This window comes from Mya arenaria, chromosome 13 (genome assembly GCF_026914265.1).
Source record: "Mya arenaria isolate MELC-2E11 chromosome 13, ASM2691426v1".
Classification (NCBI taxonomy): Eukaryota; Metazoa; Mollusca; class Bivalvia; order Myida; family Myidae; genus Mya; species Mya arenaria.
The window spans coordinates 41,046,763-41,073,056 of record NC_069134.1 but is presented as its reverse complement, the minus strand read 5'-3'; the positions used below and the strand labels follow the sequence as shown (position 1 = coordinate 41,073,056).

The 26,294-nt window shown below is 36.6% G+C and overlaps 2 protein-coding genes across 5 annotated transcripts in view; both read right to left on the bottom strand.

Annotated features, from left to right (window-relative positions):
- Positions 1–275: 275 nt before the first annotated feature.
- On the bottom strand, positions 276–19,127 carry LOC128213294 (neurogenic locus notch homolog protein 1-like). Of its 2 annotated transcripts, XM_052918894.1 has the most exons (15): positions 18,907–19,127; positions 17,857–17,934; positions 17,423–17,505; positions 16,724–16,880; positions 14,543–14,692; positions 13,759–13,890; positions 13,193–13,372; positions 11,299–12,801; positions 10,762–10,983; positions 9,604–9,849; positions 9,137–9,256; positions 8,740–8,853; positions 3,815–3,955; positions 2,581–2,672; positions 276–1,586 (listed from the first exon to the last, which is right to left on the bottom strand). In XM_052918894.1, the coding sequence occupies exons 1-15, from the start codon at positions 19,031–19,033 to the stop codon at positions 1,458–1,460; spliced, it is 3,474 nt and encodes a 1,157-aa protein (XP_052774854.1). In that variant the 5' UTR covers positions 19,034–19,127; the 3' UTR covers positions 276–1,457. The 2 variants fall into 2 exon arrangements, with proteins under 2 accessions (XP_052774854.1, XP_052774855.1); XM_052918895.1 differs by lacking the exons at positions 17,857–17,934; positions 18,907–19,127 and having other exon boundaries at positions 17,434–17,481.
- Positions 19,128–22,747: 3,620 nt separating this feature from the next.
- The window catches only part of LOC128213053 (uncharacterized), a 53,951-nt gene continuing 50,404 nt past the window's right edge, over positions 22,748–26,294 (bottom strand). For all 3 annotated transcript variants that reach the window (XM_052918536.1, XM_052918537.1, XM_052918538.1), the window contains one exon: positions 22,748–24,693. In XM_052918536.1, coding sequence (XP_052774496.1) covers positions 23,333–24,693 — 1,361 coding nt within the window. In that variant the 3' untranslated portion in view covers positions 22,748–23,332. The remainder of the gene's footprint in view (positions 24,694–26,294) is intronic.

Genomic DNA, 26,294 nt, shown 5'->3' with positions numbered 1-26,294 from the left:
CAACTAAACTATAGTCCGAATTAAAAAGCTCTGTTCTTTAGCACTTGAATCCTGAACTTGAGCACAGTCATCGAAATTAGTTTTTTTGATGAACAAGCCCGAATTCATATACGACTGCTTGGCATTGCATTTTTGAACAAGCCCTGCTGTATAGAACCCAGAATTTGAGCAAGCCAGGAAAGCATTTTACCCGTGCAGGGCTTGCGGGCTTGTGATAATTTCAACCACTGTAAGTACCCCTGTATTTAAAATAATAACAACTAAAATCATTGTTGAACAACTGTTTATTTTAGATAAACAAGATTTATAAACATTTTTTACAGAAACTGATATGTAAGTTCTGTGTATAATTGTAAATAAACACAAGTAATGTACCGGGTATTGCATCTTTTAATATTGCACAAAGTGGAAACATTGAAAATGTAAATAAAAAAAAATAAAACTTGTAAAATGAGACCTCAATAACAATTTATACACCCATACAACCAAAACAAAAAAAGTAATATTAAACTATGCATCTATAGTGAACATTTATCTACACTAAAATAATCTAACAATAAAAATAACACATAATACTGCATAATGTTCTATAAATTAACAATATGGAATTTCTTGAACAAATTTAAAGCTGCTCTCTGTAAACACTGGCTTTTTTGGTCAGGCAGTCACCAACGCTTAATAACAGGAATATGAATCAGTCGAATCACCCAGCGATATGACAAACCATATTATCAAGTAAATGACAAAATATTGCAAAATCATAATTTCAAACTGTCAGATAGGTCAGATATATCGTAACAACCAAGGATAAATTATATGTTCATAGATGGCACCAAAGGTACCATGTTATCAACGAGAAGTTGACTAAATATTATTAAATCTTAAGTTTAGATTAATAATCTCGTAAAGGTTACAAATTGAATTGAATGCAGGTTTTTTTTTCTGAAAAAGGGAAGGGGCACTTGGCCTTTGAAAAGGGGAACAGGTACTTTTTCAAACACTTTGGAGGCATTTTGGAGGCAAATGTAGTAAAATATCAATAAAGCAGTAAATATGTCGCTTAGAAACACCATATAATGAATTGTGAGATTCTCATTACATAAAAAATAATATATATTTAGGGAAGGGGCCGTTAAAAAATGTTAAAAAAGACCTGGAATGTGTTATACTTGAAAATTCAAACAAGCAAAGTCCTTTCTGACTAGTTATTCAATTCCGATGGCAATAAATAATATATAAATAAAAATATTACCATTAAGGAAGGACAATTAAATATGATGTATGTAATAAGTGAAACATGAAATACAATCTATGTAAAAAGTGATACCACTCTGACAAGAGTGTTCCCTTATGAGGACAGCTATTTATTCTGACAATGTGAAGTTCTATAACTCACAGGGCACACACTGAATGTTCTAGCTATCGTGCAGTCCAGTGACATGAAATAATGTTGACATCTATGTATTTTGACAGCGTGCACTGCTATATCCAACTGGGCACAAACACTGACTGTTTTGACAGAAGCCTCCATTTAAGCATGGAGAATTTGTACAGTCAAAATCCTCCAGAATTTCACAGAACTGACCCTACAAATGAAAAAAGAAAACTGTTATTACATGGTATGTGATGTGGTTTTGGTAGGCATATATAGTAAAACACAAGTAAATTTACACAAACTTTTCAATATTGATTTGAGCCAATCTTTTTATTAAAAGCTTGATTTGGGAGAAATTATGAATCATTTTTCATGGCTGGTATTCATAAGACATCTTAAGTAAATTTGCAACCTAAGTCAGTTTCCTAATTCAAGGGACATGGTAATATTTTTATTTTTAAATTATGTTAAAAACACTTATTAATATCTTTTCATTTGACTTCTAAAATTTTAAGAATTCAACTTTAGTTAGGAAAGGACTTAAGATGTTTTCTGAACCCGGACCCCAGCATGGAAGACCCCTTAAATATGCCAAGAGAAAATGCCCCCTGTGGGGTTCAAACCAGATTCCCCCAGGGTGAAAAGGCAGGTACCTATCCCTCTCTATGACTCTCATCCCATTCTTATAAACATTAACATCAATTGCATCAGAAAGGCTGTCTGTAATCAAAATATAAAACAAGAGGGCCATGATGGCCCTTAAATGCTCACCAAAAGGCCACAACTCTGTGATAAAGCATTAATAAGAATGTTGCAATTTAAACATATCTTTACTGATGACGATGCCTTGTTATATATTTGTAAAAGGACACCCAAGGAAGCTTCCTGTGAAGTTTCATTGAATTTGGCCTGGTAGTTTCAGAGGAGATGTTTTTTAAGCAACGGACGGACGGACGGCCGGACGGCCGACAGACAAAGACCAATCACAATAGCTCACCTTGAGCACTTTCTGCTCTGGTGAGCTAAAACAACAAAGGAATACAGATACTTCGAACCCCGTTGGCTTGAACTCGCTGGAATCAAATACCTTGTTGGCTGATCAACCTTGATGAGGTTCAAATTTTTCGAGGCTCATGGTATTTTGGCCGGTCCCTGGGAGTTCTAGCAAAAGAGGTTTGACTGTACAATTACAAAATCCCACTCACAGTAAAACCAGCCGGACACTGACAAACTGGTGTCCTATCCTTCATCCAACATTCTCCGCCATTTCCACATGGTGATGCCAAGCACTCCACGCCTGAAGAAATATCAAACTTGACCACTTGTGTTTTACACAAAGTCAGCAAATTGTCATAGCTAAGAGTTTCACTTCTACCATATTTTTGTTGTTGCTTTTTAACTTAATAATATAAACATTCTGTTGGTCAAGAACAAAAAAGACAGGTCTATAAGTTTATATAACATCCTGATAAATTGATAGCACAAATATGATAAGATGAAGACGAATACCTTTTTTATCTATGTTCATTAGACATTAATGTCACAAACTCTACAAATGTTATTCAGATCTTGCAAAATACAATAGCAATTAATAGTACATCAGACTTATTTCTTTTTGGAGGACAGCCGGATATACAATGTAACAGAAAGAGATCCAAGTTGTTACCTTACTTATTTTCTAATAGACCCTCTGATTCTTAAACTTGCTCAGTGTAAAGTTACAGATCTTCAGATACACTGAAGACAACTTTCCTCTGTTTAATAAATACTGAGTGACCAGTTTCTCAGAACTTCCCTCCAAGCAGAGGGCTAGGCCAGGGAGCTGCTGGTTCCATTTCTATGACACTCTTTGTTATGACACAGTCGGGGATTGAACCCACGATCTCCCAAACAGCAAGTGGACTCTTTATCACAGAGATATTGGATTTGCATTTAATTTTAAACTGGAAACTCACGCAACCATCCCATGACAGCATGCAGTGTTAAAAAAGATTCAGGTTTCAATCATTACATGTTAACTGTGAGATTGGTGACAATTTTGTGCTCATTGACAAATAACAGCTGGTGACTGAGAAAATGTGTTTTGTGTGATGCTAGTTTAGCACAACATTAATATACCTTACCATCTGTATAAAAGAAAAAAATGATGTACATAAATTATAACAAATAAAGATATAATATATATTTTCAAATATCTATGAAGTAGCATGTATTACATTAATTTCATAGCTGATCATAAACACTATATGTAATTTAGTATTATACTAGGTTTTAAATTCACAACCTAATTGATTTGTGAAAAATTGCGAATATAAAACCATTTCAAAATTTAACTACTTTACATCACAAAAAAAGACTTTATTCTTAAGAAAAATAAATTTCTTATTACAAATCAGAGGCATTATCATCATCATATTATAACACTTAAATGGAACATACTTGTGATGTATTCACAGAAGATGCCATAAAACCCTCTGGGACACTCGCAATAAGCGGATATTGAGTCGTTGTTACATATTCCCTCGTTTTTACAAGGCTGGTGGTCCACACAGTTTTTGATCCTAGTCTCACAGTGGGGTCCTGTAAAATACAAGTTTCTAATGACACATATAAAATTGGTGATGCTTTTCAACCCTTCATTAAAAAATATATTTATACATTTTATGAAGTGGACATATAATGAAAAACATGTATAGCTTACTTCAACTAGCTAATACTTGGGTATGGGCCTGAAAACAGGAAGCTGTATGGGTTCAAAGTCTACTGCTTCATGGGTACAAAGTCTACTGCTTCATGGGTACAAAGTCTACTGCTACATGGGTACAAAGTCTACTGCTTCATGGGTTCAAAGTCTACTGCTTCATGGATTCAAAGTCTACTGCTACATGGGTTCAAAGTCTACTGCTTCATGGGTTCAAAGTCTACTGCTACGTGGATTCAAAGTCTACTGCTTCATGGGTACAAAGTCTACTGCTACGTGGATTCAAAGTCTACTGCTTCATGGGTACAAAGTCTACTGCTACGTGGATTCAAAGTCTACTGCTTCATGGGTACAAAGTCTACTGCTATGTGGGTTCAAAGTCTACTGCTTCATGGGTACAAAGTCTACTGCTACGTGGATTCAAAGTCTACTGCTACATGGGTTCAAAGTCTACTGCTTCATGGGTACAAAGTCTACTGCTTCATGGGTTCAAAGTCTACTGCTACATGGGTTCAAAGTCTACTGCTTCATGGGTACAAAGTCTACTGCTTCATGGGTTCAAAGTCTACTGCTACGTGGGTACAAAGTCTACTGCTTCATGGGTTCAAAGTCTACTGCTACGTGGGTTCAAAGTCTACTGCTACGTGGGTTCAAAGTCTACTGCTTATGGGTTCAAAGTCTACTGCTACGTGGGTTCAAAGTCTACTGCTACGTGGGTTCAAAGTCTACTGCTTCATGGGTTCAAAGTCTACTGCTTCATGGGTTCAAAGTCTACTGCTACATGGGTTCAAAGTCTACTGCTACGTGGGTTCAAAGTCTACTGCTTCATGGGTTCAAAGTCTACTGCTACGTGGGTTCAAAGTCTACTGCTACGTGGGTTCAAAGTCTACTGCTTCATGGGTTCAAAGTCTACTGCTACGTGGGTTCAAAGTCTACTGCTACGTGGGTTCAAAGTCTACTGCTACATGGGTTCAAAGTCTACTGCTACATGGGTTCAAAGTCTACTGCTACGTGGGTTCAAAGTCTACTGCTACATGGGTTCAAAGTCTACTGCTACGTGGGTTCAAAGTCTACTGCTACATGGGTACAAAGTCTACTGCTTCATGGGTTCAAAGTCTACTGCTACGTGGGTTCAAAGTCTACTGCTACATGGGTACAAAGTCTACTGCTACGTGGGTTCAAAGTCTACTGCTACATGGGTTCAAAGTCTACTGCTACGTGGGTACAAAGTCTACTGCTACATGGGTTCAAAGTCTACTGCTACATGGGTTCAAAGTCTACTGCTACATGGGTACAAAGTCTACTGCTTCATGGGTTCAAAGTCTACTGCTTCATGGGTACAAAGTCTACTGCTACATGGGTTCAAAGTCTACTGCTACATGGGTACAAAGTCTACTGCTACGTGGATTCAAAGTCTACTGCTACATGGGTTCAAAGTCTACTGCTTCATGGGTACAAAGTCTACTGCTACGTGGATTCAAAGTCTACTGCTACATGGGTTCAAAGTCTACTGCTTCATGGGTACAAAGTCTACTGCTACATGGGTTCAAAGTCTACTGCTACATGGGTACAAAGTCTACTGCTACGTGGATTCAAAGTCTACTGCTACATGGGTTCAAAGTCTACTGCTTCATGGGTACAAAGTCTACTGCTACGTGGATTCAAAGTCTACTGCTACATGGGTACAAAGTCTACTGCTACGTGGATTCAAAGTCTACTGCTACATGGGTTCAAAGTCTACTGCTACATGGGTACAAAGTCTACTGCTACGTGGATTCAAAGTCTACTGCTACATGGGTTCAAAGTCTACTGCTTCATGGGTACAAAGTCTACTGCTACATGGGTTCAAAGTCTACTGCTACATGGGTACAAAGTCTACTGCTACGTGGATTCAAAGTCTACTGCTACATGGGTTCAAAGTCTACTGCTTCATGGGTACAAAGTCTACTGCTACGTGGATTCAAAGTCTACTGCTACATGGGTACAAAGTCTACTGCTACGTGGATTCAAAGTCTACTGCTACATGGGTACAAAGTCTACTGCTACGTGGGTTCAAAGTCTACTGCTACATGGGTACAATGTCTACTGCTACGTGGGTTCAAACATGGGTTCAAAGTCTACTGCTACATGGGTACAAAGTCTACTGCTTCATGGGTACAAAGTCTACTGCTACGTGGATTCAAAGTCTACTGCTACATGGGTACAAAGTCTACTGCTACATGGGTTCAAAGTCTACTGCTACATGGGTACAAAGTCTACTGCTACGTGGGTTCAAAGTCTACTGCTACATGGGTACAAAGTCTACTGCTACGTGGATTCAAAGTCTACTGCTACATGGGTACAAAGTCTACTGCTACGTGGATTCAAAGTCTACTGCTACATGGGTACAAAGTCTACTGCTACGTGGGTTAAAAGTCTACTGCTACATGGGTACAAAGTCTACTGCTACGTGGGTTCAAACATGGGTTCAAAGTCTACTGCTACATGGGTACAAAGTCTACTGCTTCATGGGTACAAAGTCTACTGCTACGTGGATTCAAAGTCTACTGCTACATGGGTACAAAGTCTACTGCTACATGGGTTCAAAGTCTACTGCTACATGGGTACAAAGTCTACTGCTATATGGGTTCAAAGTCTACTACTACATGGGTACAAAGTCTACTGCTACGTGGGTTCAAAGTCTAATGCTACATGGGTACAAAGTCTACTGCTACATGGGTACAAAGTCTACTGCTACATGGGTACAAAGTCTACTGCTACATGGGTACAAAGTCTACTGCTACATGGGTACAAAGTCTACTGCTTCATGGGTACAAAGTCTACTGCTAGGTGGATTCAAAGTCTACTGCTACATGGGTACAAAGTCTACTGCTACGTGGGTTCAAAGTCTACTGCTACATGGATTCAAAGTCTACTGCTACATGGGTACAAAGTCTACTGCTACGTGGATTCAAAGTCTACTGCTTCATGGGTTCAAAGTCTACTGCTTCATGGGTACAAAGTCTACTGCTACGTGGATTCAAAGTCTACTGCTACATGGGTTCAAAGTCTACTGCTACATGGGTTCAAAGTCTACTGCTTCATGGGTTCAAAGTCTACTGCTACATGGGTTCAAAGTCTACTGCTACATGGGTTCAAAGTCTACTGCTACATGGGTTCAAAGTCTACTGCTACATGGGTTCAAAGTCTACTGCTACATGGGTACAAAGTCTACTGCTTCATGGGTTCAAAGTCTACTGCTACATGGGTTCAAAGTCTACTGCTACATGGGTTCAAACATGGGTTCAAAGTCTACTGCTACATGGGTTCAAAGTCTACTGCTACGTGGTTTCAAAGTCTACTGCTACATGGGTTCAAAGTCTACTGCTACGTGGTTTCATAGTCTACTGCTACATGGGTTCAAAGTCTACTGCTACATGGGTTCAAAGTCTACTGCTACGTGGGTTCAAACATGGGTTCAAAGTCTACTGCTACATGGGTTCAAAGTCTACTGCTACATGGGTTCAAAGTCTACAACTACGTGGGTTCAAAGTCTACTGCTACATGGGTTCAAAGTCTACTGCTACATGGGTTCAAAGTCTACTGCTACATGGGTTCAAAGTCTACTGCTACGTGGGTTCAAAGTCTACTGCTACGTGGGTTCAAACATGGGTTCAAAGTCTACTGCTACATGGGTTCAAAGTCTACTGCTACATGGGTTCAAAGTCTACTGCTACATGGGTTCAAAGTCTACTGCTACGTTGGTTCAAACATGGGTTCAAAGTCTACTGCTACATGGGTTCAAAGTCTACTGCTACGTTGGTTCAAACATGGGTACAAAGTCTACTGCTACGTGGTTTCAAAGTCTACTGCTACATGGGTTCAAAGTCTACTGCTACATGGGTTCAAAGTCTACTGCTACGTGGGTTCAAAGTCTACTGCTACGTGGGTTCAAACATGGGTTCAAAGTCTACTGCTACATGGGTTCAAAGTCTACTGCTACATGGGTTCAAAGTCTACTGCTTCATGGGTTCAAAGTCTACTGCTACGTTGGTTCAAACATGAGTTCAAAGTCTACTGCTACGTGGTTTCAAAGTCTACTGCTACGTGGGTTCAAAGTCTACTGCTACATGGGTTCAAAGTCTACTGCTACGTTGGTTCAAACATGGGTTCAAAGTCTACTGCTACGTGGTTTCAAAGTCTACTGCTACATGGGTTCAAAGTCTACTGCTACATGGGTTCAAAGTCTACTGCTACGTGGGTTCAAAGTCTACTGCTACGTGGGTTCAAAGTCTACTGCTACGTGGGTACAAAGTCTACTGCTACGTTGGTTCAAACATGGATTCAAAGTCTACTGCTACGTGGTTTCAAAGTCTACTGCTACATGGGTTCAAAGTCTACTGCTACATGGGTTCAAAGTCTACTGCTACGTGGGTTCAAACATGGGTTCAAAGTCTACTGCTACGTGGTTTCAAAGTCTACTGCTACATGGGTTCAAAGTCTACTGCTACGTGGGTTCACTGAAGTCTCATGGTGAGACATGTACAGCTATCTTCAACTAGCACATATGAAAATGTTTATGTTCATTGTTCGTACTTGTGTTCGCATATGCTGTAGGTATGTAAGTACCTGAACGCATTATTGAAATAAAAAAAATATATAGCTATCTTCAACCAGCACAAACCTGTGAAAGGGCCTGAACATAGACAGCTGTAGAGGGAGTCAGTAGGCACACATTCAGCGTTGTTATGACAGGGTCTACTGCTACATGGGTTCACTGAACTCTCACAGCGTGATCCTACAAAAATAGTAACAAATAGTATAACACACACTTTCTCCCCCTTTAAGCTCATTTCTTTGTCTCATAATAGAAAGTTATGATACACAAGGTACTCTCATAGCCTTTGTATACATTGAAAAAATATATTGACAGGTACCAAAGAATATTTACCCTCCTTTGACTAATCAGGAACAAAAAAATCATTGCTGACGCTTTCAATATAAAAAATCAATTCATGAAAATAATAGTTTTCATAATTGTTATCATCATTTTTGTTTCTCATTAATTTATTGACACTAACCTGAGAACCCAGTGTTGCACTGACATGCGTAACCCTGCTCTGAGCTATCTTCGATACACAGACCCTCATACAGACAGGGTGCAAGGTCGCAGGGAGACTGAAAATTTTCACATCGCTCTCCTGAAAGATAGCGGTAAGGAATTCAAACCTTATTCAAATTTACATAATTATTTTGTTAAATAATGATTCAATCAATGTGTTTGTGCTAACAGCCACTGTTGGAACAAATTATTAACATCCTTCGCAGTAATGCTACCACATCAAAACGCATTACCTACATTCATATGCAAATGATTAACATAACAATAACAACTAATAAATGTATATTATATGATAATCATACTGTGATAGTTTCAGACCAAGAAAGTACGCAGATATAACTTTAAGGGTGAATACAGATAGTTTGGTTGAGCTTTTAGACCAAAATAGCAAAACGAGAGATCATTAAATTTTAAACAAATTTCTACCTTTAAATCCAACTGCACAAACACATTCAAATCCCACCAAGCAATCAGGGCCACTACATTGCACACATGTTGCTCCATTTAAACAGGGCTGAGAAAAGCAAGCATCTAGACGATCCTGACATAGGTTGCCTTTGAAACCAGACAAGCAGTTACAGATGAATGAATTCTGTCCACTTGGCTGACACTGAGCACCATTTTGACATGGATTTGAGTCGCAGGCCGTCTTGGCAATGTCACACTGGGATCCTGTCAGATAACATAAAGATATAACATCAATTTGATCAACACATTGTAAAACATATTATACATAATGCTTAAATCTTAAAATGCATAATGCATAATGCTTATAATCTAATAATGCATAATGCTTATCATGCATTTTATGGGAAAAGAAGATATTCTTACTCAGACTTTCTTTCATGGCATAAGTAGAAAATTATGTCATGACTAAAGTAGGATACTGGGTCAGAGTTTATTGTATTCACCTTTGAAACCATGGTCAAATAAACAGAAAGTAATGTCTGCTTCCGACACACAGTTGCCTTGGAAATTCATCACAAAGAGTCATATGTGTCACACTTACTATGGAACCAGGTGTATTCTGATCCTGACACAGTTGCCATGGAAACAGGTGTTTTCATAAAACATGGAGGTAATTATGTCCCACACTTTCTCACACTCACCTTCAATTCCAGTTTCACAAACACAGCTAGTGTTGTCTGTTCCTGACCATTCAGAACTCCTTGGCCTTTTTTATCGAAAACAACCTTGGATGTACATGTATGCTGGTATATCAGAAGAAGTAGTTCATAAAATTTTGTATGATATTATTAAATAAATGTAGTGTTTTAGCTTGTATTTGTAGATCTAAGTTTCAATTGATTGCTAGTGAAGTGTATTATTGCAAACATAATTCAGATTTCCAAGAGTTAAGTCATTATGTTTAACTGCTAACTTAATTAAAACTACTACGCGATCTGCTTGCAGCTGAGTTAAAGTGTACCAATTTCTGACATTTCAGCCGTCCATCTAGATCAGAGGTTGTTTTTTGATAATAATGGCCGAGGAGTTCCAAATGCTCACGATCCACATTTGCCATGGAAGGAGGTGCTATGTCTCAAAGGGATATAACTGTGTAACACCCTTTCTCACACTCACCTTTAAATCCAGGGTCACAAACACAACTATTGTTGTCTGCTCCTGACACACAGTTGCCATGGAGACAGGTGCTCTCATCACAGGAGGAGATGATTACATCACACAATTTCCCTCTGTAACCAGGGTAACATGTGCAGATGAAAGTGAGGCCGTCTGCAGAATTTTCACATGTCCCTTGAATACATGGCCGGGATGCACAAGGCAGGCCAGTTTCACAACTGTCTGCAATAAAAGTAAGAGCATTTTATTCAACAAGGAAACTTTATTGATAATAATTTTAATGAATTATACATTTGTTGCAATATGCACAGATGGAATACCAAAAATTAGTAAACGACATATTAAAAAATATCAGCAACAAAACATGAATATATGTAGAAGTCAGTTTACTTATTTTGATTAAAACATCTTAAAATACAAGTTAAATAGGTAAAAACGTGAGCATGCATGACGGTGAAGAAGATTTTTTTATCAAATTGTTATGCTTTTTTCAGTAATTTGATAAAGTCTTAGAATAAACAAAACGGTGAAAATTACCTCCAATATAATTTTCTGGACATTCACAGGTGTAGGAATCCTTCCCATTAAAGCAAAGTCCATCGTTTTGACAAGGCGAACTGGCACAGGGGACATAAGTCTCACAGTCTTTTCCCGCGTACAGAATACCACATTTACACTGATACATGCCCTCAGAAATATGTTCACACTCTCCCCCATTTTTACAAGGGTTGGATTCACATGGGAATTTTCTAGTTTCGCAGTGAATGCCTTCAAAATCATCAGTGCATGTACATAGGTATGTTCCATCAGTGTTATTCGAGCAAACTCCATTGTTTTTACAAGGAATGCTTCCACAGGGGTCGAAAATTTGGCATTTTATTCCAGTATACACCTCTGGACATTTACATGTGTACTGACCATCATTTTCATCTTGACAACTCCCGCCATTGACACATGGTGAGTTTCCGCAAGGTAAATACTGTCCACAGTCTAAACCAGTGTAATACTGTCTACAAACACATGTATATGACATAAAGTCATCAGAATTTTCACAAATTCCTCCATTTTTACATGGCATTGAACTGCATGGAAGAACTGTCTCACAAAGCTTCCCTGTTGTGTTAACATTGCAAATACATTCAAATTCCTGCTCATTCACATTTTCACAAACACCATTATTTTGACAGGAAGTACTCAAACATGGCAGACTCACATTGCAAAACTTTCCGGAATAATTTGGCAAGCATTCACAGAAAATGTCATCAGATGTGCTCACACATCTTTCCTTGTTTACGCACAAATCGCATGACAAACTTGACTTAAAGTACTGACAATTAATTCCAGTATAATTGTTCATGCATTGACACAAATATCCTCCATTCAATAAATTTTGACAAGTTGCGCCATTTAAGCAAGGTGCTGAGTCACACGCTTTTGAAAGAACTTCACAATTTTGTCCACTGAATCCTGCCAGACATTGACATTGATATTCATTGGCTGCTATATTTAGACACGTACCTCCATTTTCACATGGAGAAGAAGTACAAGGGGAGGTTATTTCTGTCTCACAAAGTGTTCCTGTGTACATGTTTGGGCATAAGCATTCAAAGAAAGTCAAACCTAATGGAGTACATTGTCCGTTGTTTTTACAAGGATTCGGATAACAATTGGACTGAAATTGACAAAAATCACCAGAAAACCCATCCTGACATTCACATATTTCAATATCCTCATTAATTTTGCATTGACCTTCATTTTGACACAAATTCTGAGCACATGGAATCCTACTTTCACAGTTTTGTCCAGTGAATGGCTCTGGACACAAACATTCATACTGGTTCCCTCCCTTTTGTAAACATTTGCCATTGTTCAAACATGGCTGACTTGCACAGGGAACTGGTATTTCACACTGGTTCCCGTCATAATGAAGTGGGCATGTGCAGTGATAAGAACCAGCCACTGGTGAACATTTCCCACCATTAAGGCAAGGGTAGGTAACAGCTTGGCATACAAAATTGTTGGTGATCTCACATTGGTCCCCTGTTAAATGATAAAAGCCACTGCTAAGTATGTTTAGGAATAGAAAAGTGGAATGCATTTCATTTACATTTTTATCTTTTTAATCAACTTTGAATACCGTTAAAAAAAAATGCACTTAAAGTAGATTCCAAATCTGATCAGTTTTTCTCAGTCAAGGGGCTTAACATCTGTGATATTAAAGCCAGAGCTATTGATCTCCCGACATGTACGCATATTGGTAGTATTAGTACCTTGCGTTCTTAGTTTTATGTGAATCTCTTGAGTGATTTATGAGTTATGCCAAACAATTTTAAGATTGTGAACCACCATTTCTCTGACAACAAACTTGACTCATTACTATAAAAAAACAGATTATGGTATCATAAGATTATATAAACAAGCAAAAGCTGACCAGAGAAGGGTGACACACAGTAGCAACTGTAGGGTGTGACAGGTGAGGACCCAGGTACACATTTGGCCCCATTCTTACAGGGGCTGGATAGACAGGGGTCCAGTGGCGACTCACACTTATCCCCTGTAAATTCTGGCACACAGGTGCATGTATATCCACTGTCAACATCTACACAGGTGCCTGGAGGGAATAACAGCAATCATATATTTAATGCTTCTTCTTGAACCATGCCCCTGTGAACATTGGTCCAACATGTTTACATTTATTTGAATATTCATTACTGAAAATTATACAACATTTACCGGTACAATTAATCTCCAAGCACAGTAAACTCAGGAGTTTGCTAGACTTTTATAATGTTTTTTATGCTTAATTTTGATATTTTTTTTCTAATATGTGAATGTGCACATTTATAGAGCTAATTGATTTTGCCAATAATAACCTGCAAACTTTTAAGATATATCTTTTTCACATTTAAGACGTGTGCGTCTTAAAAAGAAAGAGTCAGTGATGGGTGTATCATAAGTAAGTAGATTATTTAAAAAGAATACAAACACACAATGTACCCCCGTTCTTGCATCCATTGTTCACACAGTTGTCAATGTTGGTTTCACACCTGGCCCCTGTGAAACCCTGCATGCAGATACATGACTTGGGGTCACCCGGTACACACACCCCATGATTCGCACAGGGGTCCCCTGAAATAATGGAAGCCTCAATTATACATATGTAACTTCAAGTATTTTTGCCCTGAATCTCAGATCAAAGTTCTCACAGATGAATGGATTTAACAAATAAATGCCTTAAAGGGACTATTTCATGAATTGTAAAATTCATTTTTTAATTAGTGTAAAAAACTGTGAACCCTTGCGAGCGAGTGGATAAAGTGTCAGTTTTCTAAAAAAATTTACCCGCGTGGGTTTTGCAACAATCACTACAACCAGGGTTTTTTTTATACTTTTTCTGCAATTTCAGTATCAAAGAGTAAAATAATTTAAATATTAATTTGTTTTCATGTGCATTCCCGGGAAAACTCATTTTTGGTGCCAAAACATGACGCTAGTCCCTTTTAAGAATTCATTTGTCACTTTTGCATAATTTGTGTGTACATGACATATATAGTTACTGTATTATATGTACAGTAGTTGTAAACTACATTTAGAACGAGTTTTTAAATTGAATCTGTTTTTAACATGTTTCATTTACATAATGCTTTAACTGTGTGTACAAAGTCAGTAAGAGGTTTTTTTTTCAAATATTTTAAGCTGTCACATATACACAAAAGTATACATAACTAAACAAAACGAGACAAAAATATAGCACTGCAAAGTTTTGCGTCACTCCTGTTACCATTTTCACATGTCTGTTCCCGCTCACAGCGCGACCCTGCCCGACCAAGTGGACACACACAGAAGTATTCCCCCATCCCGTCAAAGCACTCCCCACCATGCTGACAGGGTTGACTTGCACAGTCATTGACATTCACATCACACAGCTTTCCTATAAAAAGAAAAGAACCAGTGAGTAGATAATTTATGTGCAGTATTTTGAAATATGTGCCTTCTTATCATAAACAAATCAATCATACCCATTTTAAATGTCAATGTAGATTATAAGTATCTTCCATGGCCGAGAGTGTAAGATAGGTTCATTCCGACCCGAGCTTAGGGTGTTTTGCGGAAACGAGGTTTACCAAGTTTCCGCAAAACACCCGGCGCGAGGGTCGGGATGGACATATCTTACACGAGCGGCTATGGTAGATGCTTTTTCTCCCACCTCAGTTAAACAAAATTAAGTAAAAATGTATTTTTTGCTGGAACTCTTTTTTGCTTAGTGAAAATAAGTGCGTATGGATATGCGATAGCACGTGGTTGTCATGGATATACGCGCAGTGATCCAGTTAATGTTAATAGTCAAATCGGTCTTTTTAAATAGTTCTAAGGAGAATGAAGCATTATTTCTTGAATGGTGCGTGAAAACTGTTTTATGGTGACATTTGAAGCGAGAAATAATTAATTAGCGTTCTAAATATTACAATAAGACAAGATTTCCTTTGACAGTCTTCAACAAGGGAGGTAATTACAATGTGGTAAAAGGCAAGGGCAAGAAAAGAATATCTAGCATGGTTAAATTATTGGATCTACTTATCTGAGGTGGGAGAAAATGTTATATAATTATGTGGTCTAAACACAAAAACAAAGTTTAACTATAACAAGAGCTGTCACTTGACTATTCCGCTGGTTTAAGGATTGCAAAGTTTTGGTCATAATGTATTAATCAATGTAAAATTTTATTACATGCAAAACCTTACCAAGAATTTCTAAGTCCAATAATAAAGGGGCAAAATTTGCATTATATATAAACTTGATTGTATAAGGTTTCAATGCAATACATCAAGTAGTTGCTGAGTTATTGACTTAAGCCTGCTTACATGCAATACTTTATTTTAAGTCGAATAATAAGGGGCAATTCATTTTTTTACATGCAAGATAGAGTCATCTAACTTGATTATTTAAAAAGGTTGGATGGTCAGGATCCTTTGTATAAAGTTTCAATGCAATACATGATTTTATATTGTATACAGTATTTGCTGAGATACTGACTGAAATGTGGTTACATGCAAAACCTAATCCAGTATTTCTAAGTCGAATAATAAAGGGCCATTATTTGCATTTTATGCAAAATACAGTTATCTAACTTGGTTATTCAAGTAGCTTGGATGGTTGAGTACCTTTGTATATCATCTCAATGCAATACATTAAGTATTTCTTAGATATTAACCTGTATGCCCACATGCAAAACCGCAAAGGTCGAATAATAAAGGCCCATTATTTGCATCATATTCAAAAAAGTGTTTTCAAACTCCAACAATTAAGTAGGTTAGATAGTTGGGAACACATATCTAAAGTATCAATGCAATAAATGATTTATTTGCTGAGATAATGACTTAAAGGTGCTTACATACAAAACATTTGACCAAGGTGTGACGCTGACGCTAGGGTTGAATAGTATAGCTCTCCTTATTCTTCGAATAGTCAAGCTAATAAGATTATTCTTACACTTCAAAAATAATGAAACAATAAACTAGAATTACGCGAAATTGATGTGGAAATCTGGATGATTATAAGTCACCATGACCTTAATCTATGACTCCAATAGGAGTCATCTACTGACTTATAATGGACAATATGCATACCAAGTTTGAAGACTCCACATCAAAAGTAATTCTAAAGTTATTGTTTAGAAACACAGCAAAAACTGACAGAGAAAACAACAGCTAGGTGTCTGTGAAACATAAAAAGAATTCTAACAAAGATTAAAGATATATGAGTAAATTTAATATTTCATCTGTTTGCAAAAGACATTATATAATAATTGTCGCAAGCTCAGTAGAGTATGCGGCTTAATACGTCTAACCTGGGACATCCTGTCTTGCAAGTCAGGTGCTCTAACAGCTAACCTTTTGGCCCGGATAACAAACATACTCTCTGAACTGTATAAACCAGTATGGGGATATATTTAATCTATTACCTGTGTAAGGGGTATCGCAGGTACACATAAACCCTCCAGGTGTGTTAACACAGAAGCCATGTACACAAGGTGATGATTCACACATCAGTAGTTCTTTTTCACATCGGGAACCTGTGAAGCCCTCTCGACATGTGCAACTGTATCGACCAGATAAGGCCTACAAAAAGTATGTACAGAAAGTTATGGATAAAACAAGAGTACCACAAGTGGGTCTGAATGCTTGTCCATTTTTCTTAGTTATGGGACTTGCTTTATGTCAATTAATATTGTAAGCACTAAGCATATGCAAACTAAGTTTCATGATCATCCAAATGTACCTTTAACATTGTTTTAGTTAGTTAGAATTTATTTATATATATTACAAGACTTGTCAAAAATGTTCTTTTCAATCATCCGAAGTCACTGTCATTGACAAGATGTTGCACCTTGGTGAGAAAACAGTTGATAATACTTTTTATGAGTAATGAAAAACCTGTAAAACTAATACTTGTAAGTACTGTACAACTGGTGTAATCTCGGGCTGGTGGTTGCTGAGTAACCCTTTATCAGTTCAGGATATGCCCATCTATACGATTTATCCGAAAGTTCTTGAAAAAATGTATTTCTGTGTATTTCTGCAAATATGTTCGAAACCTTGGCTACTACTTTCAACTTGAAAATGCTTGCCTTAAAATCATAAGAATGGACAGTATCAGTTACCTGACATGTACCTCCATTCAAACAAGGCTGTGATTGACATACACGTCTCAGGATCACAGTGTCACATCTGCTGCCACCATACCCTAACAGGAGGGGACAGAAACATTAAACATTAAAATACATGACATAAAGTTGGAGTAATAAATGTACATGTAATGTTACCATTTATTGAAGGTGATAGTAAAGAGCACAATAATAAGGTCCGTACCTTTTAAATCTTAAAAAGTATCATTGTCTACTTCAAATACATACACATACTTGGTGTCATTCCCTTGCAAATATTTTGATATCAATTGATTGTCAAGATCTACATGACAGTGTGCATGTTACAAACTTACATGTACAATGTATTGTATGTTTAATCATAATTTTTTATGTATAATCATGTATGTTTATTTAAATAAGATGAAACTGTATTATTCTCTCATATATACCTGGTAAACATGAACAGTAGTACTGGCCACTTCCTAACTCTGTACACACACCATAAACACACGGATTAGGATCACATACTGAAAGAAGAAAGGCGAAGTTTACAACAAGGTTTTAACATGTACATTTTACTATAGTGTTATTGGAACATTGTATCAATTTAAACATACCAATTTTCCAAAACAATTGACATATTTGCACATCGGTTTGCTCAAACTCCATGCAGTGTTTATTAATAATTCCCTTACAGTACAGTAATCACTGGATAATTACACTTAAAAGTTCATACAGCTAAAGTTCAGCTTTACTTCAATTCTGCTAACCAAGGGAGATAACTGCTTATAAGATTTGGATTTGCTTTGAAATATATAAAGTGAATGAACCCCGTACCTTTCAACCCAAAGTGGGCACATCAACTGCAACGCTATAAAAGCTAGCTCAACAGTGAGGCTGTTGGAAGTGCCCTTTATACAGCTAACACTACACTTCTCCCTTATCCATGTTACTTAACCTTCATTTCCTGTCCTGCACAAGTTCTTTAACCGACCATTGTCTGCTACATTCAGATGCTACTGAATTACTTCGGACACCATTCAAGTGAAAGAAAGTATCAAATGGCGATACCTTTTGACACGCAGAAGACACAACTACTACGTCAAAATCTAGATCAACAGCGAGGCTGTTGGAAGTGCCCCTTGCCGCTTGGGCACTACATATATAATGGTTCCAAGTTAATTGTTTAAAAAAATTGACTTTAGTTTTTAAAATAGCAACTCCTCGAAATTCAGAATAAAGAAACAAGCATGTTATTGCTAATTCAAAATTTCATCATCAGTGAATAACAAAACATTTTAAATACAGACCTCTTTATTAACACAACATTCAATCTAAATATTGAAATGTAGCACTTTCTTTCAATTCTTGGATCTTAACTACTGTACTTATTTATGTTTTTAGTTTGTCGAAATTCCCTCGTGCAACTCCCTCACAAAACATATTCTTTGTTTGTGTAAACTTATTTACTGATTGGTGGATAACTTAACTTTGTATACCTGCATGTGCTCTTGCGTTTGACACTTCCGAGACTATAACGACAAACAAAATTATAGATTTTAAGATCTTCCTGGCAACGAAGCGCTTAAATATCATCTTGTGCACGTTTTCAAGGAATATTTTCATTCTAAGAAAAGTTTTACATTAAGCACACATCTCTATTTTTTAAAAATTGGACAGAAAATCAAAAATTAAAGACAGCATAAATAAAATCGATCTACTGTCGGCCATGTTGTTTACATGTCACAACCATAAAAACCTACACCCTAATATATACTATTTTTAAACAAAACGTCTTTCCTTTCAACCGGTGTTAAGAAGGATTAGGGGCAGCTTTTGGTTCAACACACAGGCATCTGGTTCAACAGTCTTCAACTGCCTTATCTTAAAAATAAAAACTGGGTGGATAACCGACCCATTTTCCTTAAATTCAATATGGTATAAAAACCAATCTTGGTATCTACCATGTACCCATACAGATACAGAAATGTTTAATATGTTTGAATATACTCCAAATGTTTGTGAAACAAAACTTTGTATGAAAACTGTTTTATAATGTTTATAACAAGCGTTGTCAAAGGAAGATGACAAATGCCTTCGCTTGTGCCTGAAATATCAAATAGCCATTGACCAGTACATTTTGTGACCATTGAGATTAGAGCATGCATGAGTTTTATGTGCTCACACCTTTAAGTTCTTTACAATCTTTGAAATACAACTGAATCAAATGAAAAATGAATAGACGCAGTTACAGATGAGACACAAATCACAGAACTTTGAAATTCCCATCGTGTTCCATTGACCACTAAAAGTGACCTTGACCTACTGTATGAGGTGAAGCCAGTAATGTAGAAACTGTAAAAATTCTGTGAAGTTTTATTGAAATCTGATTTAGAGTATAAGTTTATCTGCTAGTTGCCGGTTGGGGATTCAAATAATCAACTTCATAGTAGTTAGATGTTGATATTTCGCTACTTGACCATATTAAGTTGATTACATGCATTGCAGAATGTTGATATCGTCTGACGTTGTCTGAAAGTTGCCATTTTACATGGCTTATGTTCATCCTAGGGAAATAACACACTGTCTTCATTTCACCATTCAAATCGACTATGTGAAGTTTTGAGGCGTTCATTCATGTGTCATTCGTTAATATGTTGAAGACACCAGAAATATCAAACATTTGCGCGATATTGAAGCAATGCATTGTGGTTACTGGATGTGCACTTTGGACAACTGGTGATAATAGTGTGTCCAGTCATTGCAAGTTCGGTAATTTATCTACATATAGCAACCATAGAATGGGCAGAACATGGGCCAAATTCCGTGGGAAACATTCCGTAGAAATGAAAATCATGTCTTCTGTTTACATTTGAACGCATAAAATAGAAAGATGGGACTGTAACGAATAAGAACCTACAAATTATTGTTCAGTTCTTAAGTCTGCGAATGGAATGTTAACACTTGGTTTATTCTTTATCAAAGACAAATGAGGAATGCATGGGAAATAAAAGTGTGGGCCAGCGATCTGGTGGAATAGGTTAATAGTATAAACAAGAGGGCACTGAATGCCCTCTATCGCTCACCTGATCCAATTCAAGTGTGAAATATTAGTGTTTTCAGGGCGAGGGCAATTGTGACAAAACTCTTCCCTATCAGCCTTAGACCACAATTTTAAAGGATCATCTTCATTTCAGCTACTTTAGATCATATAAGTTAAAGGTAGATGGTGAATGAACATACAGTCATAAATGTGACCTCTAGAGTGCTAACAAGCTTTTCCTATGATTTGACCAAATGAACTAGTGTTAGACCGCACATGACCCAGATTTAAACTTGACTTAAAGACTATTAATATAAACATTCTGACAAACTTTCATGAAGAAACATTTATAAATGTGACCTCTAGATTGTTAACAATTCTTAAATTTGACCTGGTGACCTAATTTTTGACCGCACATGACCCAGATTCGAACTTGGCCTAGAGCTAATCAATATATACATTCTGACTAAGTTTCATAAACATACAGTCATAAATGTGACCTCTAGAGGGCTAACAGGCTTTTCCTATGATTTGACCTGGTGACCTTGTTTTTGACCGCACATGATCCAGATTTAAAGTTGACTTAGAGATTATTAACATAAACATTGACAAATTTTCATGAAGATACAGTCATAAATGTGACCTCTAGAGTGCTAACAAGCTTATCCTTCAATTTGACCTGGTGACCTAGTTTTAACCGCAGATGACCCAGATTCGGACTTGGCCTAGAGATCATAAATATTAACATTCTGACCAACTTTCAAGAAGAAACAGTCATAAATGTGACATCTAACAAGCTTCTCCTATGATTTGACCTGGTGACCTAGTTTTTGATTGCACATGACCTAGATTTTAACTTGACTTACAGATTATTAATATAAACATTCTGGCCAACTTTCATGAAGATACAGTTATAAATGTGACCACTAGAGTGTTAACAAGCTTTTCCTTTAATTTGACCTGGTGACCTAGTTTTTGACCGCACATGACCCAGATTTGAACTTGACCTAGAGATCTTTAATATTAACATTCTTACCAAGTTTCCTGAAGATACATTCATAAATGTGACCTCTAGAGTGTTAACAAACTTTTCCTTTAATTTGACCTGGTGACCTAGTTTTTAACCTAAGATGACCCAATATCGAACTCATCCAAGATTTCATTGAGGGTAACATTCTGACCAAGTTTCATTAAGATTGTGCCAAATTTGTGACCTCTAGAGTGTTAACAGTCAAATTGTTGACGACGGCCGACGGAGACAGGGCGATCACAATAGCTCACCTTGAGCACTTTGTGCTCAGGTGAGCTAAAAAATTAAGGTCCGTGGTTATTGTTAGCAAAATGACTTTTTAAAATTTAGCTGAAGTATCGCTTAATATTTGGCATGCCCACTGTCCTAAATTAAAGTTATATTTCGAAGTAGTTGAAAGTTTCAATTAATGCGAGCATAAATATCATCGATTGTTCAGGCTCACACCTCTGATCGACTGTTTCACTTTAAATCATTACTGCGTAACTTCGATTTAGTAACAAAATTAACAATGAATTTAAGTTCCTGTTTGCAGACCGCGAGTTAAATGTTGACAGTCTTTGTGTTTGCCTTATTTCACCAACTGTCCCTTCTCCAAGAAGCTGGAGGCTCAGGTATACGAATGTCCACCAAGAACCTTTATGATATGACCATCACAATTAATCAAACGAATACTGAGTAATACAATTAATATGATTTTGTAAGCAAATCTTTGTAAATATGTATTTCTTTTATGAAAATACAAACTTTGAATTTTCTTTCTTGAAATACAAACTTTGTATTTCTTTGCATGGATTAAAAAGTAGACCATTTCGGACCCGGTCGTCTGGTACTAGACATTTTTGTAAGTAAGTCAGTCTGACCCAGATTTGGACATAAACAACAACGAAACGTTAATTATAAAATAATTTTTCTCTATAATACCGGTATTTAAGTTTGTTACATCAGATTCAATATGGTATAATAACAAATCATCAAATGTAACAAATCCGCTTAGTATGAACATTCAAAAGTGTAGAAAACTTTCAGTTTAAAAAAATATCATGAATGAATTAGTACCATTCATATGCAGAATATAAAATACTAGAGCCATCGCTGGATGTGGTTATACCCTGACTACACCACCTTCTTGTAATAAGATGTATCACTGGGAGTGATATATGCTCCCTGAATGTCCTATGTCTGTGAGAAGGCATCAACTAAGTTAATGGCCCTTCATATAAAAATATTGGACTATTATATTTAAATCAGGAAATAAGGCATTAAATATTTTTTTAGTTTTAAAAGCACAGTTTTCATTGAGTGGACCTGCACACACAAACAGTTGTTTCTTTTGTACAGTTTAAGTCAATACCTCAAAAACATATTAAGTTATGAAAGAGAGTAAAACGAATTGCATAACAAGAGCAGTCACAGACTGCCATATTCCCCATAAAATTAATACCATAGCATAAAACTGTGTAATCATTAAGGCTATCATCAACATTGCATTATTGCACAAAATGGGAAAGAAGAATAGCACAATGAAATAATACAATTTTGAACACAACATTGTACATGTTATCACTGTCATGACTTTCGATTTATTGTCATCCCATACAAGTCATATTCCAACAATATAACAAAAATAATCATTTCATGATCATAGATAAATGAGGTTATCGATATAATGAGACCTATATGCATTAAGAGGTTATGTATGATAAAATGATTTTCAAAGTTTTCCATTGAGCACTTTTCTTTCATGCTTTTCGATGAAATATGGAGTTTTATCAGTGAAGTTGTTGTCACTCGTAAAATAAAATAGGAACTTACAATGAAATCACCAATTATACATTAATATATTTTAATATTACAGGTGGGTTATCTCATCTGAACAGCTGACAAATGCCTGCACGTACGAATTCACACTTCCTCCACTGGACTTTGCTGTGTTTCTACTAGTAATACTATGTGTTCCACCCTGTATGTGTTCTGTTGACCCACTTTCATATTTCACATAATGGTCAGTTTCACCTACTGGTTGTCTAAAGTGCTCCATATTGTCTGTGGGCATTGATCTACTTAAGGGAGAATATGCAAAGCTGTTATCAATTTCATCATCATCTGGCCATTCAACACTCATTAAAGTTGCCAGGTTGATGTTTTCTAAGGTAACATTTGGAGGGTCAGTGGGCTGTGACTCAGATCTTGAAGAAAACTTGTCGATGAAAGAAATGGAATTTCCTGATCTTCCTGAACTGCCAGCAGTTGCTCTGCAGTATTCTGTTAACCCACTTTCATCTTCCACATAATGGTCAGTTTTATCTTCTGGTTGACTAAAGTGCTCCATATTGTCTTCAAGAACTGATCTCCTTAAGGAAGAATTATAAAAACTGTTATCAATCTCATCATCATCTGGCCATTCAACACTCATTAATGTTGGAAGTTTGATGTTTTCCAAGGTAAAATTTGGAGGGTCAGTGTGCTGTGACTCAGATCTTGAAAAAAACTTGTCAATGAAAGAAATGGAATTTCCCCATCTTCCTAAACTGCCAGCAGTTGCTCTGCAGTATTCTGATGACCCACTTTCATCTTGCACATAATCATCAGTTTCATCTACTGGTTGTCTAAAGTGGTCCATATTGTCTGTAGGCACTGATCTCCTTAAGGAAGAATTATCAAAACTGTTCAGTCTCTCGATATCAATCTCATCATCATCTGGCCATTCAAGGCTCATTAAAGTTGGAAGTTTGATGTTTTCTAAGGTAAAACTTGGAGGGTCAGCATGCTGTAACTCAGATCCTGGAGAAGACTTGTCGCTTAAAAAGTTGGAATTTCCCCATCTTCCTAAACTGCCAGCAGTTGCTCTGCAGTATTTTGATGACCCACTTTCATCTTGCACATAATCATCAGTTGTATCTGCTGGTTGTCTGAAATGTTTCATATTGTCTTCAGGGACTGATCTCTGATCTGTGAGCTTTTCAATTTCTTTATGGCCCACATACGACCCTTCAGCACCCTTTTTTACAAACCCGTCAACAGCTCCAACAGGTTTCTCATTTGTTTCCTGCACTGCAAGTCTTTTGGTGGAACTGTTTGTAGCCTGATCACCATTTTCGCCATTTTGAACCACTGAGTCATAAGGTCCATTCGTCATGCTTTCTCCACTTGAAGTCATATTGAGTTCCTCATATTCTGTCATTGAGCCACTGCTTCTACCTTTTGGGCAACCTGTGAAAATTAAAGTTTCTCTTTTAAAATTAAAGATGCAAAATTCCTATCATACAATTTCTATTCAATTTGGAAGATATTTACCAGTATATGTAACAGTATTCAGTGATCATGAATCACTATCAATTCTAGGTCAAATCTAGTGATGTTCCGATGATTGATTGTAATGAAAATTGATTGGTTAAGCTTGAAATTAGCAATTAATTGTAATTGGTCATAATTGATCATTGATTCAATGGCGGGATGTTTTTCTTTTTTTTGTTTGCATTGTGTCAGTGAGGCCCCGAAAAACTTAAAACAACATGTTAGAATGTGTTAATTAATGATTTGTTAAATGTCTTATCATTTGTGTTTCAATTTTATGTTTAAAAGAGATTTGAAGTGATTTAATTTTTTCCGCAGTATAGTGAGGCAATATGATAAACATTTTCCGCTTACGTTTAGGTCGTTCTATTTACAGAATGGGTGAGAAAGAACTACTGAAAAGTATTTTTTAACAAATCTTAAATAAAATAAAAAAACCTTTTGGTTTAGATATAAGAAACAAATTGCGTGATTGAGTCATTATTGGGGATATGAAAGCAGTTGGGCTGATTAAAGTATGTGGTGAGTCACCACACACTGTAACCGCCCAACTGCGTTCATACCCCGAAATGACATCAATCCCACAATTCAATCCTTATATAGAACATGCAAACTCTGTAAAATGTATAACACAGAAGTGACCTTATAGTTCAGCCAACTATGCTGTGATTAAACGGACACATTATGAACTCTCAAATTTTGTGAATCAGATGTGTAACTGTCTTGAATGCCCATATATTATTGAACTGAAACAAATGCAACCACAAATATTCTAGTAAAGGTCACCATGACCAAGACCTTTTAACTACACAATCAATAGGGTTCATCTACTGAACAAGGCCAATGTGTATACCAAGATTGAAGACTCTACACCTTAGAAGATGTTCAAATGGTATTGATTGAAAAGGTTGTACCCATAATTTTCTTAGTCAAGTTCACCATGACCTTGATATTTGACCTAGACATTTGACACAAATATTAATACAGGTCACCTTATCATGACTTGCGTGCATACTAAGTATTTGTTTGAAGAACCTATATCAGGTTGTTAAAAAGATATTGATTCAAAACAGAAGTGTCTACAACACAAACAGAAACCTATCTTATGTAGACTGCAGGGCATTTATAGGTTATATAACATTGCTTTGTACAATACGGAGACATATTTGAACGAGTACACAGTTGGGAAAACCAGCCTTACAGCTCGTCCAATATCATTTTCATAGCTGTGTACGAAAAATATATCCCATATTGTACAAAACAATGTTATATAACTTATTTAATTATACCTTCATTATTCCAAATATTCTAATTTAAAGGCATTGATATCAGATTTTGACGATTTGTCGAGCCCGATTTTCATTCTAAACATTTTCCGTGTTTCAGTCTTTAGTATAGGTTTAACATGGAACCTATGAATCCCAATACGGAAAAAATACAGGATTTTTTATATGCACGTGTGTCTCAATAAAGAAATGTATTGTACGGTCACATGTTATAAATGAGAGTCTACGATT

What these genes read in the sequence shown, in the direction of transcription:
- LOC128213294 (XM_052918894.1), bottom strand. Translation starts at nt 19,033, where the DNA reads ATGAAAATATTCCTTGAAAACGTGCACAAGATGATATTTAAGCGCTTC. An exon ending in CTACTGTTCATGTTTACCAG is followed by an intron (nt 17,506 to 17,856) that starts GTATATATGAGA and finishes CCCTCCTGTTAG; the next exon opens with GGTATGGTGGCAGCAGATGT. An exon ending in TGAATGGAGGTACATGTCAG is followed by an intron (nt 16,881 to 17,422) that starts GTAACTGATACT and finishes TACTTTTTGTAG; the next exon opens with GCCTTATCTGGTCGATACAG.